This window comes from Seriola lalandi, unplaced genomic scaffold (genome assembly GCF_002814215.2).
Source record: "Seriola lalandi dorsalis isolate HSWRI2012SDOR001 ecotype SW California unplaced genomic scaffold, Sedor1 jcf7180002052274, whole genome shotgun sequence".
In the NCBI taxonomy this organism is placed as follows: Eukaryota; Metazoa; Chordata; class Actinopteri; order Carangiformes; family Carangidae; genus Seriola; species Seriola lalandi.
Genome location: NW_019522827.1, coordinates 4,345,322 through 4,359,358, shown reverse-complemented (window position 1 = coordinate 4,359,358; position 14,037 = coordinate 4,345,322). Strand labels below are relative to the sequence as shown.

Sequence of the window (14,037 nt, the reverse complement as noted above, 5' to 3'; positions counted from 1 at the left end):
CACACACACACACACACACACACCCCCCCCGCCCTCCTCAACCTGACGAGAAAGAAAGGTAAATTCAAAGCCTGTGTAATTACCGCTCAGTTTATCACTATGTCAATTTCTCCCTCACTTGAGAAGAACAATTAGCAGGATAACAAGGCGAGCTGTCACTCTGTACTCCCACATATCCAGGTTTATACCTCTCTTCTCTTCTCGGTCGTCTGGTCTCAGCGATGATGTGTTCGGTAACTGCAGTTTCCTGGTTGATAAACAACACAACTCATCCGTTCACATGAAAAGGATCATTGGATCTTCTTTAAAGTTCCCTCCTCTCAAAAGTGTGCTGCTTCCTGACACCTCACACGGGTGTTTGAACTTCACTGAGCAGATTGATGTTGGCCTGTGTGCACAGTTTGACGCTAGAAGGCTGTTTTCACGCTCATCTGCTGCGGGGGGAAAACTTTCTCTGAGCGATGATTTTGTGACATCACAACGAGTTTGGAAGCCAAATCACGGTCCAACAGGCACCTTACAAAAGTGAGACGTGGAAACTTCTAGTTCCTCCTCTGGTGTAATGTAAGTACACTTTCTGAAAGAGTAAATGTAATTTTTCACATTTTTAACGAGGTAATTTAACTTTTTTTTGTGTAGTATTTTTGTGTGTTAACACATATCTGAAGGGAACTAAACCAAACTGTGTGGAACCCTCCTCATTAGGACAATTCAAGAGTGCATCAGCTGAATTACCACAGAAAACTACAGTCTTCTGCTTGTTTTTTTTACAGACTTGTTTTCAGACCCCACCCAGCTCTCACACTCCATGAATACAACAATTATTTTCATATATGACATGAGGTCCACTTGACTAATCTCTTTACATGTAGCTACCAGTAGCTTTAACAACTGGGAAAACTGAATGGAAAGTGAGGATTACGTCAGTTTCCTTTGGGGCTTAATGAAGTTTGTATGTATATATCATATATATATATATATATGAATGTGTGTATCATGCTATGCAACCATGACTGCACTATGATGAACTACACAATCCTTTGTTAAGGTGGTGAAAGCTTTGCACAAGCAAGCACACACAGAAACAATCTGTCAACTTGCAAACAGCTAAATGTTCATCCTGCAGAAAGGAAAAAGGAAATGTAAATTATGATGACTTATTTAACGAGATTAGCATGGCAACAGCACAAGTATGATTTCAAACACCCCTCCCAACCAAGAGCTATAGCACAGCGCGCACACACACACACACACACACACACACACACGAATGCACACAAAGGAGTGTGTGACAAACTTGCCGGCGCCCCTCGCAGGGTGACGCTACAGTTGATTTGGGAATTACAATTAGATTTATGATGTGGCTGCATATGGCTGCGCTCTCTGTTTCCCTCTCTGAAATGCTGGGATTGGCTGCAGCGAGTACCGGCGCCGTGGCGTATACACCACAGCACAGTCAGAATGTGTGGCGTTACCTCACACAACACATACACACACACACACACACACACACACAATGGAACAATAGGCCACATTTACTGTAATGGGCCACCAAAATATAAAGACGGAGTGGAATAGCTCTACTTTGGAAACAGAAAGCCTTGTGTTGGAAATTATTAGATCCCTGGAAAGTAAGCACACTATTCGAGAGTAATGGAAATAAAAATTCATGCAGCACTACCTGAATCTTGTGCAGAGGGCTTTCACACGCAGAACACAATAGGTACGAGTGCTTCTCTGCAAATATAGTTGTGCAAAATATTCAACTCTCAGTCAAAGAAACACTTGAAAAACAAGGATGAAGTGACAGGTTTGCAAAGAAATTCTCAAGTCAACTTTTTATTTATTTATTTATTTGAATTTTTTTTTTGATTGTCTTTCTCACCAAGTTTTATTGACACTTTTTAGAGCCAAAGCTGGCTAATAAATACAATGAAATGTTAAAACGCACAATTGAATTTCAAATACAATACTCATCACAAAAATGTGTATGACCAGAAAACGTGTGTTCTGCTTCTGCAGGTCACAACTGACAAAGAGCATGAGGTTACCTTTTTTTTTTTAAAGAGGTCAGAGGTGATGTGACCCCTTCAGGCGGCGCTAGAGCTGCAGCAACGAAAAGTTTTTTTTGCTTAAATAAATGAAATGCTTCTAAAGAAATGGCAATTTACTGGTGCCTGGCATGTACGAGGCCTCCTCAACTTTTGACTGTTCTAATTTATAATGTTGAAAATCAAACAACAACTTCACATTAGTCAATACTAAAAAAAAAACAAAAAAACATAGAATTTATATCCAGTGCTTAGGATGTGTATGACACTAACAGAAATGTCTATGCATGAGGCTTTTTCCCATAATGCAAGCAGAAAAACCAATGTTCAGTCCCAGCTTGTGAAGCTTTTCCAAGTAAAAAAAAAAAAAATTGCCAGATATGGTCACGAAGAGAAGGCATGGGAAACAACTAAAACAGAGCACCCAGAAACCACCTGAGGTCACAGGTGTTGAAAATGGAAACATGTTCAAACTGCGGAGATTGTGGTGAAAAGAGACAAAGAAAAAAAAAAAAAAAATGACGTGTGTTCAGAGAAAGAATGTGACATCTGAGTAAAACAGAGGAAAAAAGCGTGCACACGCCCAGCGCGGTGCTGACCACCGGCTGCTCCGAGACCAAAAGAGGAACATCTCGCTTCAGACTATGGAAAAACTTGTGTGTGCTCTAAACCGGGGTTTGGTTGTGACTGAGATGCTGAGTGAGAATTATGCACCTTTTTTTTTTTCCTCCATTCTTCTCTAAATAATTTACTCGTCTGTAAAATATACATGCAACGTAGAAAAGGTACCCTTTTTGAAATAACAGACCTATTAAACCCACCTTTTTTTTTTTGCAACTATATAAATTCTTCTTTAAAACACAAGTTTTGTGTAACTTTCCCCACGTGATGCTGAGAAGACATTTAAAAATATTAACAAGCTAACAAAAATAGTAACATTTTGTACATTTTTTGTACCGATTCAAAGCACAATTCAAAATACAGTTAAGGGATCCAGAATATTAGAAACTCTAATCCTACAGTAGGGTCTTCCAGGGGCGGCTCCTTCCCCGCTCATGTGATGCTGATTGAACAGAGCTCAAGGTTCACTTTTAAGACTCGTGAATTATCTCAAGTGTCTCGGAAATTAAGCCAAAAAAATATCTTTACCTTTAGCCTGATTGAAAGTGACAAATGCTAAATGTCGGGGGTTTGGTTCACCGTACTGCGCTGCACTTGCTGCACAATGTGTTAAGTGTTTGGCCTCAAGGAACTGTGGGCAATGTGGTTTATGGAAGCACCAATGCAGTGGAATAGAAGAGCAGACTCCTTCGATGCTGCGATGCTGCTCCTCTAACGGCGTCTGAAAGCCGCAGTGGCTGCCAGAGAGAGACGCAAAATGTGTGTGTGTGTGTGTGTGTGTGTGTGTGTGTGTGTGTGTGAGTGAGCGAGTGCGATGAGAACACATCCTCCCTGAGCGCTGCCTGTGATTGGGCCAGGAGGGGAGCCAGCAGTGACCGAGTAAGAACTCATCTCATCAGATAGAAAAAGCTGATTGTATAAGACTTTTTTGCAGCATTGGAAGTTAAGACTACAACATCCCAAGTGAATGTGAATGTAGGTTTGGCACATTTGAAGAAAATCTGTACAATGTCTGGGTACTTACCTACTTACTTAATAATAATAATAATTATAATAATAATAATAATAATAATAATAATAATGTGATATAAGGGATTTTGCTCCCTTTATTTCATTGACAATCTGAAAAGTCCTACCACTCTTTTTGTATGAAAACAAACAAAACAAAACACATTCACAAGCTGGCACATCATACCTGAGCTGGGATATTTAAAAAAAAAAAAAAAAAAAAAAATCTAACAGTAATGTAATGTAAGCAGTTTGTCAGAAAAAAAAGATGTAGATGTATTCGTAAGAAACAAAAGTAAGACTATAAGATTACAAGAGCTAGGATTTATATTAAAACTTTTCAAATTTCAAGTTCCGACAGTCCAGAGTTTGTACAGGCAGTGACCTGTCAGAAAAAAGTCTATAGAACAAAAAAACAAAAAGGAAAAAAAAACACAAAAAAGTAAATACATAATGATAAAAACTAAATCACTCTTTAAACATTTAAGACCAAATAGCTGTTGAAGACCAATTCCTGATGCTTCAAAATCCATGCATGCTCTTTACAAACCACACAGCTCCATGTGTTTGTCGCTCATTTGTCCTCTCTCTCCTTCTCTGTTCTAACTCTTGTTCGCTCCGGGTAAGATTGTCAAAGTTGTAGGATACTGAAGATCATTGTCAGCTGGATGTCTGAGTATCTGTTCAGGTTGTGTTCTCGGGTCACATTTTTTTCCCCCATCAGCCCTCTTCTTCAAATGGACGTCCATCAATACACTGTCCCAAGAACTTTCTGAGCATGTCCGCTGAGGTTAAAATCCTGTCTGGGCATGCTCAGTGTGTGACGCAGCATGTCCTGATAGGTCGCCTGAAGGTCTCTGTAATAAACTATGCTTTTAAAAAGTGTTTCTGAGTATAACGAGAGTTTTTCATTTTTCTCTTTTTACAAACTGACACCCTGAGCACACTCAGTTGGCACTGACGGCCTCCCGTGTCTCGTGGTCACTGCTATAGTCTGACTTGGGCTCGTCCTCAAAGTCCTCGTACATGTCCATGTCGTCGTCTCCGTTGGTGGGGTCGCTGGGCAGATCCAGGGCTCCGACCCCACCGCCGTTGCTGCCTCCGCCGATGACGGGCTCGGACTTGACCCCATACGTGCTCTGGATGACGGGGATGGCTGGTTCAGGGCTGGCTGAGTTGCTGGAGCAGTCTGAGGTCAGGTGTGGGGATGGTGTGGCTGTCGTTGCCATGGTAATTGCGCCTGGGTAAACTCCTACCCCACCCGGGCTGTTGCCGAGAGCAATCGGTGGCTGAGGCCTGAGAAACAAGGGAAGGAGAAAAGGAAGGAAGAGAAAGAAGAAGGTGTTAAACAGAGGTTTATTTACAACAATAAACAACATTAAAGAAGCTGTGGTGAACGTGGTTTCTTGCTGGGAGCAGGTGGTGGTGATTATCGCTTGACAAGAGCTTCAGCCATCGATGCGTTTACAAGACGAGGTAATATAATAATAATTCGTCCTCTGAGCAGCACTTTGTCTTCAGGGCAGACTGGAGACTACAGTGAGTCGCTATCGGAAATGTGACAAAGCTAGCTGGTTAGCATGCTAACTTCAGTAGAAGAAAAGACGTGATAGAGACAAGAGTTAACGCTGGTGTTTGTTTCCACCGCTGGAAACAGCTGTTGGTGAGTAAAGGCATAGAGTTTGATGCTGGACTCACAATGTTTCTTCTAGACTGGTAAGTAAACAGTTGTTAATGCTAACGTTAGCTATGTAGCGATAGCAAAACTTACAAATAGCTCCTTTAATGTTTGGTTTTAAAAAGTACAGAAATGAGGACACATCCTCAGGGGACATGAATGTCTGAACGGTTCATGGCAATCCATCTGATAGTTCAGATACTTCAGTTTGACTGTAACGCTGTTAGCATTGCTAAAGAGATAAAAGAAGATAAACACACTGCATAGAAATAGAAAAATACCAAAGGTCACAGTAACAGTTCACACATCAACTGCTGATGATGTTACGCGGCTGACAGCTTTTGACTGATCCGATACTGATTCATTTTAACCTTTGAACAAACTGCTTTGAACAAAACATTAATTCTGAGGCCACTTTAGATAACAGCAGCGCTTCTCATCCTGGGGCATGTCCTAACACGCAGCGCTCCCTGCCAGCTCGCAGCAGCGTCGGCTAAATAACTTGTTAAGATACAGATGGAATGAGGGTAAACGTACATCACTCAAACAGGCCCTCTGGCTCCTCAAATGAGCCACATAAAGCAGGAAAATTGCTGTCACTTTTCTCACCTAACAGTTTTCCCTCCTCTGTCTCCTGAAACAATTACCGCTGTCCTCCCTGACGGACTCATTTTCACATTAAACTCTTTAAAACAACAGCGGCCTAGTTATATGGAATGTGCCAGAAACTGCTTGTGTACTAGCTTCCAGAAGCTATTTGATTTAACTTTGATTGAAAGTCCAGGCCTGAAGAATCATACCCCTTTTTTCTTTTTTTTTGCATTTGCTTGACCACACACAGTAAATGTGGCATTTAGCTCGTGACGTCTGCCTCGCTCTTGTTCCCTCTCAAACATCTGCTTACATTTCATATTCCACTATGTCTGTCTGTGTCCAATTTCACTGCCCGCAAGCGCCCCGCATTGTCCTAATTTAATAAATGACAAGCTATTAAAAATCGCTCCTATTCAAAGCCGTGGCCTCTGGTAAATCCATCTCAAACACAGGCCACTGAGATGGCTTTAAACACATCCATGGCTGGTTCCTATTAAGACAATGCCACTGTTTTTCCCCTCGCTGACTACACTCTAAAAAATATAATGCTCTTCAGCGAATGTTTAAAGGGTTTTGCAGATAGAACCACAAAAGGCTCCGAGAAGAAATCGTTCTTTAAGGGTCCATAAACCCTGATGGTCACTCCACAAACCTCTAGCTAATGGATGTAGTTAAGAATATTTTATATTCATACTGACACACTAATAAAAAAAGATCTGACATAAAAGTGCAAAGACACAATGCAATTACTTGTGAAATATCTGAACGACAAAGCAAAAAACTAAATAAAAATACATTTGTTTTTTTACTTATCGGTGCTTTAATTTCTCCAAAAGTACACATATTCAGGCCGAGGCGGCTGGCAGGATGGCATGCTTATTAAAAAACACCTGAACTGAAAGGTCACAGGTGCAGCAGTGGTCTATGATCCAAGGCTTGTGGCGGTCAATGCACAAAGACTTCTGGGAAATGAGCTTCATTCCCTCTGACAGCGGCGGACAGTCCGTCAGGACAACTGAGACACTTCCTGGTGACCTGAGTGTCAACAGCCAGCTAAACCAGCAATAATATGACAAGCAGCAATGAGTTGACGGACATCTTGCATCACCCCACCTGTGTGTGATGCTACCTCACTGAACTGCTGCTGCTGCAGTGTGTCCACACTGTTACTGCTGCTCCTGTCAGCCCTGTCTGTCTACACTGAGTTTGCTTTTGATATGACCATCAATAATAATAATAATACTTATTCATTGTTGATGAGCGGTCGAGCTCAGTAAGCACTTGATTCACAGGATTTTGTTTACTCTCGTTCAGAGAGAGAGAGAGAGAGAGAGAGAAAGATAGAGATAGAGATTATAAATATATGTAAATATAAATATTTAAATATTTCCGCTATGACTATATGTCATAGATGTGGCCTCCACTTTCTCGTGTAATAACATGCAATTATGAAAATGGTAAAAAATAAATATAATTATAATTATTATTAGTGAGCATTTATTTTCATATTTATTGAACATAAAATGATTGTATTTTGTAATGTGGATCATTTTCCTCCCACTTGAACATAGTGACCAAATGTATAACTAGTCTGGTACTTTAGCCTACAGAATTAGTGTTCTGATGGTTTGAATGATGGTGGCCTGGGATAGAGTCAAATTCCTGCCTGAGTTATTGTTTCAGGGTCCTGCCTTCTGAGGTAAAGCAGAGATGGAGAAAGTGCGCTGGACCAGGTACTTCTGTGATGTTGAGAAAAGTTGAGAATGAAAACAATGTTCCCAGAAGGAAAGAAATGGGCTGAATGAGTGTGTGATTTCCAGGGATTTAAATCATTATTACACATTGAGTCCATTTCAAGGTCGTGCCTATGTAAAACAGTCTAATTTAAAATTCAATTTTAAAACCACACAAAGGAATAAACAGCGGCTTTCGTTTAAACCAATCCGAGCACTTATATAAAAAGCTGAGTGACGTTCAGGGACAGCGGTGGCACTCACCCCACAAAGAACTGCCTCATCTCCTGACGTCGTGACCGCATCATCTGCTTGTACTCTCCGATGCGCAGCTTCTTGCCGTCGATGATGCAGGTCCTCTTGGGCCGCGGCTTGTACTTGTAGTTGGGATATTTCTCCAAGTGGATCTTGCTCAGGCGGGCCTGCTCCTCGTAGTACGGCTGCTTCTCCTGGTTGGTCATGGCTTTCCAGCGAGAGCCTGGAGCAAAGGATTTGAGACTTTAGTTTTGTTTCAGTTTTACTTTGTCAAAAAAACATATATGTATGTTAAGAAATAAAGACTATGGGTTTGACAGAAATCGGAGACAAAAAAAGGAACTTCCTCACATTTAGGGAGCGATGAAAACTGGTTTGGCATGCTTTTCTAAACGGTTTCAGTGACACATGAGTTCGTGGTAAAATAGATGAAATGGGCAATGAGTCCCTGATCCAACAGGACTAACATGCTGTCATTTCAGCTGCACATTATTTCAGTCATTCAAAAGAGGCACACAGCCCTGGTCTATACATAAACCTTCAGCGTTTCTGGTGGTTTCTTTAAGTTTGAATATCATCATGTGAACAGACACCATTGAGTCTTTAACCAAGGAAAATCAGGAGTGGATTACACTCTGCTCCCTCTTGGCTCAAGAAGAATGACACATTGTGGACTTATTATTTTCCTCGGTAAGAGGACCTTCTGAAGAAGTGGACAGGGCCATTACTGCAGGAATGCAGCCCATCTGCGAAGCACTCTGATAACTGATTATACACACTCGCCTCGCTCCTCTGTTTATCAAGGTTTATCACAAACTAGTCTGGTACTTTTGTGACACAGGAAACAGAGAGGAGGTTTTTTCAAAGCCTGCCACCCACTCCCCTGAGTCCAGCTGTGTTATTACATTGGGAAGACGTGCATTGTACACATGCAGCTATGTACACATACAAAATTGTGCACTTTGAGCTCTGCTTTTTGTTCCAGTGTCACAGCCACAGATGCTTGATAAATATCTGGAGAATTATCTCTTAGTGCTTCCTGCCAAAAGGTTGTCAGTTGACATATTAAACAACTTTTTCACTATGATGAAGGAGTTTAAATATCTCATTTCAATTCAAACTTCTGTCATAGTTGGATTTTGCAGCCTACGAATCTGAACACAAACCTTCCCTTTATCGGAGCCCATTCAAAGCTCCGAGTCAATGGGACAGACCCACCTCAGAAAAAGCAATTTGTTAATGTTGCTCAGGAGGAGCATTTACATTCAGCCACCCTCAAGCTCACTGGAGCCCTGCGCCGGACAGTGGAGGGTCTTAAGAATGTTTCACGAACAACCGTTACGCTCAGCGCCGTGTGAATGGCTATCTGTGTCGAGGAGGTTAGTATCAACATGGCTGCTTTTTAACTGAATGCATCCATCACACTGGTCAGGCTGACACAGTGGAGCTCTGTGTGTGGAGTGTTCCAGGTTGAGAAACACTAGTCCTTCTTATAGTCTGCAGAAGACTGGTAAGAAACCCTGTGAACTGTAGGAAATAGTGGCAGAGGGTAAGCTAATAAGCAGAGAGGCCGACCTTTAAAGGAAGGTGCAGTGTCTGTTAATGAGATGATGGAAGCTTGCAAAACTGCACCCATTAATTGTGAGTGAGCATCTGTAAGATGTACAGCGTATAAGTCTCATTGTTTTTTATCTGGTTTTCACAAAACAACAACCCAAAAACTGATTTTCATTGAGATTTTGTCCCAGTCCATCCAAAAGGTGATGGGTTCATGCTGGGAAAAGAAATTCTAATGATCTGCTGATTATGTGTTCGTGATCTTCTAGTAAGTAAAAAAAATTTTAATTTTAATAACCAAAAGCAAAACACTGAATAATGTTGTCACGCTAACTCCATATGAGCTTAACCTTCAAGAGAATCCTCCAAAACCTGAACATTAATGTAATGGGATTCAAAGCTTTCCTGCCTGGGGTTTGTGGCTCAGGTTAAACGTTGAATGCTGAACACAGCTCTGTGAAATCTCACCCAGGATCTTGCTGATGTTGGAGTTGTGCATGTCGGGGAAGGTCTGCAGGATCTTCCTCCTCTCGTCTTTGGCCCACACCATGAAGGCGTTCATGGGCCTCTTGATGTGCGGCTCGTTGCTGTTCCTGCCCCGCGCCTCCCTGAACACTCGCGCCTCCGTGATATTACTCCCTGTGTGACACAAAGGAATGACACTTCCTGTAGTATGTTGACACGCTCATCGTTCATACTTTCACACTTTAAACGCACAGCGCAGCACTGATAAGGACTAGTCCTGTGTCTTTCTTCACTCCCGAGGCCCCTTTTCTCCTTCTCGTAAGAGGATGTATAACAAAGGTCTGATGGGGGTCTTGCCGTGATGCCCTCAACATGCTCACACAAACAGATAGTATCTCAGTGCCTATGCTCCTGTGTTTACTCCTCTGACTCTAAACTAAACCCTGATGAGCACTCCTCAACCCCTCATTGCCTGTAAACAGTGGTGCTTTATGAGAAACAGGTGGGTTGAGGAAACACAAAGTCAGTGTCCTTCCACTAAATTCAGACACAGTGAATGTATTTAAGCAATTTCGTGTATCTGAAACATTCAATATATCAAGTCACTTCATTCATTAAACTTATTTGCAGTAAGCGTCATTAACTACAACAGACCTGTGTTCGCCTGCTTTTGTTTGCATACTTGTGCTGGGTGGGATCTTGTGTCACAAACACTAGCTGTGTAAAAAAGGAGGAGAATTCAGCCTCTTGTCATGTACTTGCAGCAATAATAACAGAGTAAAATTTGTGAAGAGCATAAAATGTTGACACTGAGCGCTCTGTTTAGCCGAGGAGGGTGTCCTTCACCGTCGCTTCCTGAGGAGCACAATAAATATTTGTATTTGCTGAATACCTGTATGTTCTGGTTTTTCTGGCAGATGTCTTTTTCTTCCTCACTGGAGCTCTGAGATACGAGGCCCCCAGAGGTACAGGCCTCTTCTATGTGGGGCCCACCAAGTTAAGGGTCACTGGTATTGATTTAGTCTTAACAGGATGCGACTGCTTCTAACTTCGACTCTGCTTCTCAGAACTCCAGACACTCTCTTCCACTTACATCGCTCTAGCTTTTTTTTTTGGCATTGATTTCTGAATTACCAACGGTGTAAGCAACCAAAAATGCTGCAAGAGTGCAAGAGTGAGAAAAGAGTCCCAAAATAAAGAAAAAGAATCAGAGATAAGAATAAATATATAATAATTAAAATAAAGCGGAAGAACTTACCATCCAGATCTTCTGGTCTTGTCAGGTCAATGACTCGGTGGACCATCTTCCCAGCATCCTCCCCAAGCTTTCCCAGGTGCTGGCTCAGTGTCTCATAGTGCAGCCGCTCCTGCAACACAAAAAAAGGTTTGAAGGGTCACTAAGAGAAAGCTGCTTGAGAAATGTGAATTGAGCTCCAAGAAAATATATTCTCTGAAAGTTCTTTTCCAGTTCCTGTTTGGTTCATATTATTTAAAGGTCCTGTCTTGTATAAAGTGAGATGTCCGTGTCTTTCTTGATTATAAATCAGGTCTAGGTTCTATATTAATACTGTGAAATTATCAACGTATGCAATCCATGGACAAAATGCACACAGTCTGTATTCAGACACTGAACCTTAAAACGAGCCGTCAGGACTTCTGTAACTTTGTGATGTCAACAAACAAACAAGCAGTCAACACTCTCAGCCCTGCCCAAAGCCCCGCCCACCTGGACCCCCCATCCAACCTTGCAGGATGTTTACCTGAAATCTGCTGTATTTTTATTAGATCACTCAGAAAACAGTCAGCCAATCAGAAGATAGGCTCACAGTCTCCTCTCTTCTGATTGGCTCACTGACCTGTTGTTACTAGAGCTTCAGAGAGAAGCCTGAGAGAGAAGACGTTAAACTACACTGAGATGGTTTTTTGTTCTTAAAACCACAAATATATCTTCTTATGGATCAACACTTCAAATAAAACAGAGGGAAAGTGTAAAATATGGGACCTTTAATGTCTGGATCAAGTTGCCTGTCATTAAAAAAAGCAAAATAACTTTTTTTTTTCTATCTGAGGGAAATGAGTCATGATGTCGGTTATGCGATAGGCTAATAGACAAGTCATAGCTGCTTCAAAGCCGTGCTGATCATCAGTGTCTTCCTCAACCTCCCATCATCTGTGTTTCTGTCTTCTTGCCTGCCACTCCACTTCTACAAGCAGCCTGCCCCGAGGCCTTCCAGCTAAAATTACCCCACCACACTCCCAAACTGTGGTGGAAAACATCGAACCCTCCGCACAGCTACCGCACATCCACGCTCCTCCTCTACTCTCTTCTCCTCTCCCCTCTTCTTCTCCTCCTCCCCTCCTCCCTCTCCGCTCTCCTCCTTTTTCTGGTGACAGAGGCATTTTGTTTGACGCAAGGAATGGTTGCCGGGTGAAGTCATGCCGCGGTAGCCGCTGGCAGAGCTGGTGGAACTTAGGGGCCGGTGTGTACGTGCGTGTGTGTTTGTGTATGTGTGAGCGTGTATGTGTGTGTGTGTGTGTGTGTGTGTTTATAGATGAGGAGCCGGCGCGGGCCAATGTCAGCACTACAGCAGGGCTGTAATCAGGCCCACCACAGAACATGTGCCTGGGCAGTGCCATGCTCACCGCAGGAAGCAACCGCCTAACAAAGGACTAAAGAAAAGAGAGAAAGAGGGAAGGACAGAACGAGATAGAGAAAGAGTGAAAGAAAAAAGGAAGAGGAATGGAATGGAAAACTAGTCCAGAGACAAGGTCTATAGTCCAGGGGGATCCTTTTTAAACTTTGTAGCGCTGAGCAATAGCCTGATGCTCTCAGACTTGCTAAAAGTTGTCTTGGATTAAATTTGTACTTCTCAAAATGATGCTAAACATGCCTTCTTTGCCAAGAACATAATTTCTAAACATCATAAGCAGTTTGAGACATAGCTACGAATATTGCTGGTAAATGGGAGGAGAGCGATGGAAAACTAATGCAGAGTGGAGTTAGGGTTTTGGAAAACGGACGAGGACAGCATCAATAGAGGTGGACCGATCCAAACTACAGATTAACAGCAGACCTGGGTCAAAATCTGCAAATATTCCCTGCGGTTGGTCGACTCCGGTCTACTTGAAAGCTCTTGTGGCAAATGCAATAAGGAGCTGTCTTTGCTTTGTTTAGTCAAGATTGAAATAGGTTTGGCTCGTACGCCTGCTGGTTTGATACTGGATGGCTGCCTTCTGGAGCAGTATTATAGACATTTTTTTTTTTTTTGACTTTCTCTTTCATGTGACTCCATTTGTATTATGTACACTGTTGGATTATGTCTCCTCTTCATCTCCACAGAAGGACTACCTGTTAAAAATAGTCAATAACAGTGCTGATGCTCAGACAATTACAGCGAAGAGGAAGCCTGCTGCTCAGCAAAAACTTTTATCTGCCTCTACTGTATCTGAATGGCTTTGACACAGTAAAGCTCATTGATCGCATGCTTGATATTACACTACTATTTAACCCAGGTCTGAATTGGAGCAAAAAGAGCTCTTGACTTGGAAGCAGACGAGTTGACTAACCAAGGACTAAATTAATTACACACAATGAAGGACGTGTGCAGGGACAAGATGAATTAAACCGAGCGGAAGATTGAGATCGGAGTCAAATTAAAAAAATTAAATCAAGTTAAATTACAAAAACAGCAGAAAAGAGCATTCAGTGCAATCTGTACAAACAAGTAGCACTGAAACAAATCACATCTGTGCTGCCACAGTATTTTTAACACACTGTTCCTTTCACTGGGTCTGGAGCCCAATATTGCTGCTGAATGTATATTTCTAAATTTAAGAGACACCCGACTCTTTTTGTTCCGCCTGGTCTCTCCTTGTCTTGGCGTTTGCGTCGCTCCACTGTTGCTAGGGTAACGCTCTAAACTTTGCTGTTTTTTTTTTTTTTAATCCACACCGTATTGAGCTCATTACCACAGTTACAACTCGCCCACCGCCAGCACGGCCTGCCTCCAACTGACCCGCAACCGTTTACTGTCTCCTCCCGGACCAATCAAGTTTGGCAACCTCCTCAGTCGTA

The 14,037-nt window shown here is 42.2% G+C and overlaps 1 protein-coding gene across 5 annotated transcripts in view; it reads right to left on the bottom strand.

Annotated features, from left to right (window-relative positions):
* Positions 1 to 1,833: 1,833 nt before the first annotated feature.
* LOC111650381 (transcription factor SOX-6-like) overlaps positions 1,834 to 14,037 on the bottom strand; it is a 117,515-nt gene continuing 105,311 nt past the window's right edge. For all 5 annotated transcript variants that reach the window (XM_087172344.1, XM_087172346.1, XM_087172345.1 and 2 more), the window contains 4 exons: positions 11,221 to 11,329; positions 9,966 to 10,136; positions 7,950 to 8,163; positions 1,834 to 4,976 (listed from right to left, as the gene is read on the bottom strand). In XM_087172344.1, coding sequence (XP_087028470.1) covers positions 4,628 to 4,976; positions 7,950 to 8,163; positions 9,966 to 10,136; positions 11,221 to 11,329 — 843 coding nt within the window. In that variant the 3' untranslated portion in view covers positions 1,834 to 4,627. The remainder of the gene's footprint in view (positions 4,977 to 7,949; positions 8,164 to 9,965; positions 10,137 to 11,220; positions 11,330 to 14,037) is intronic.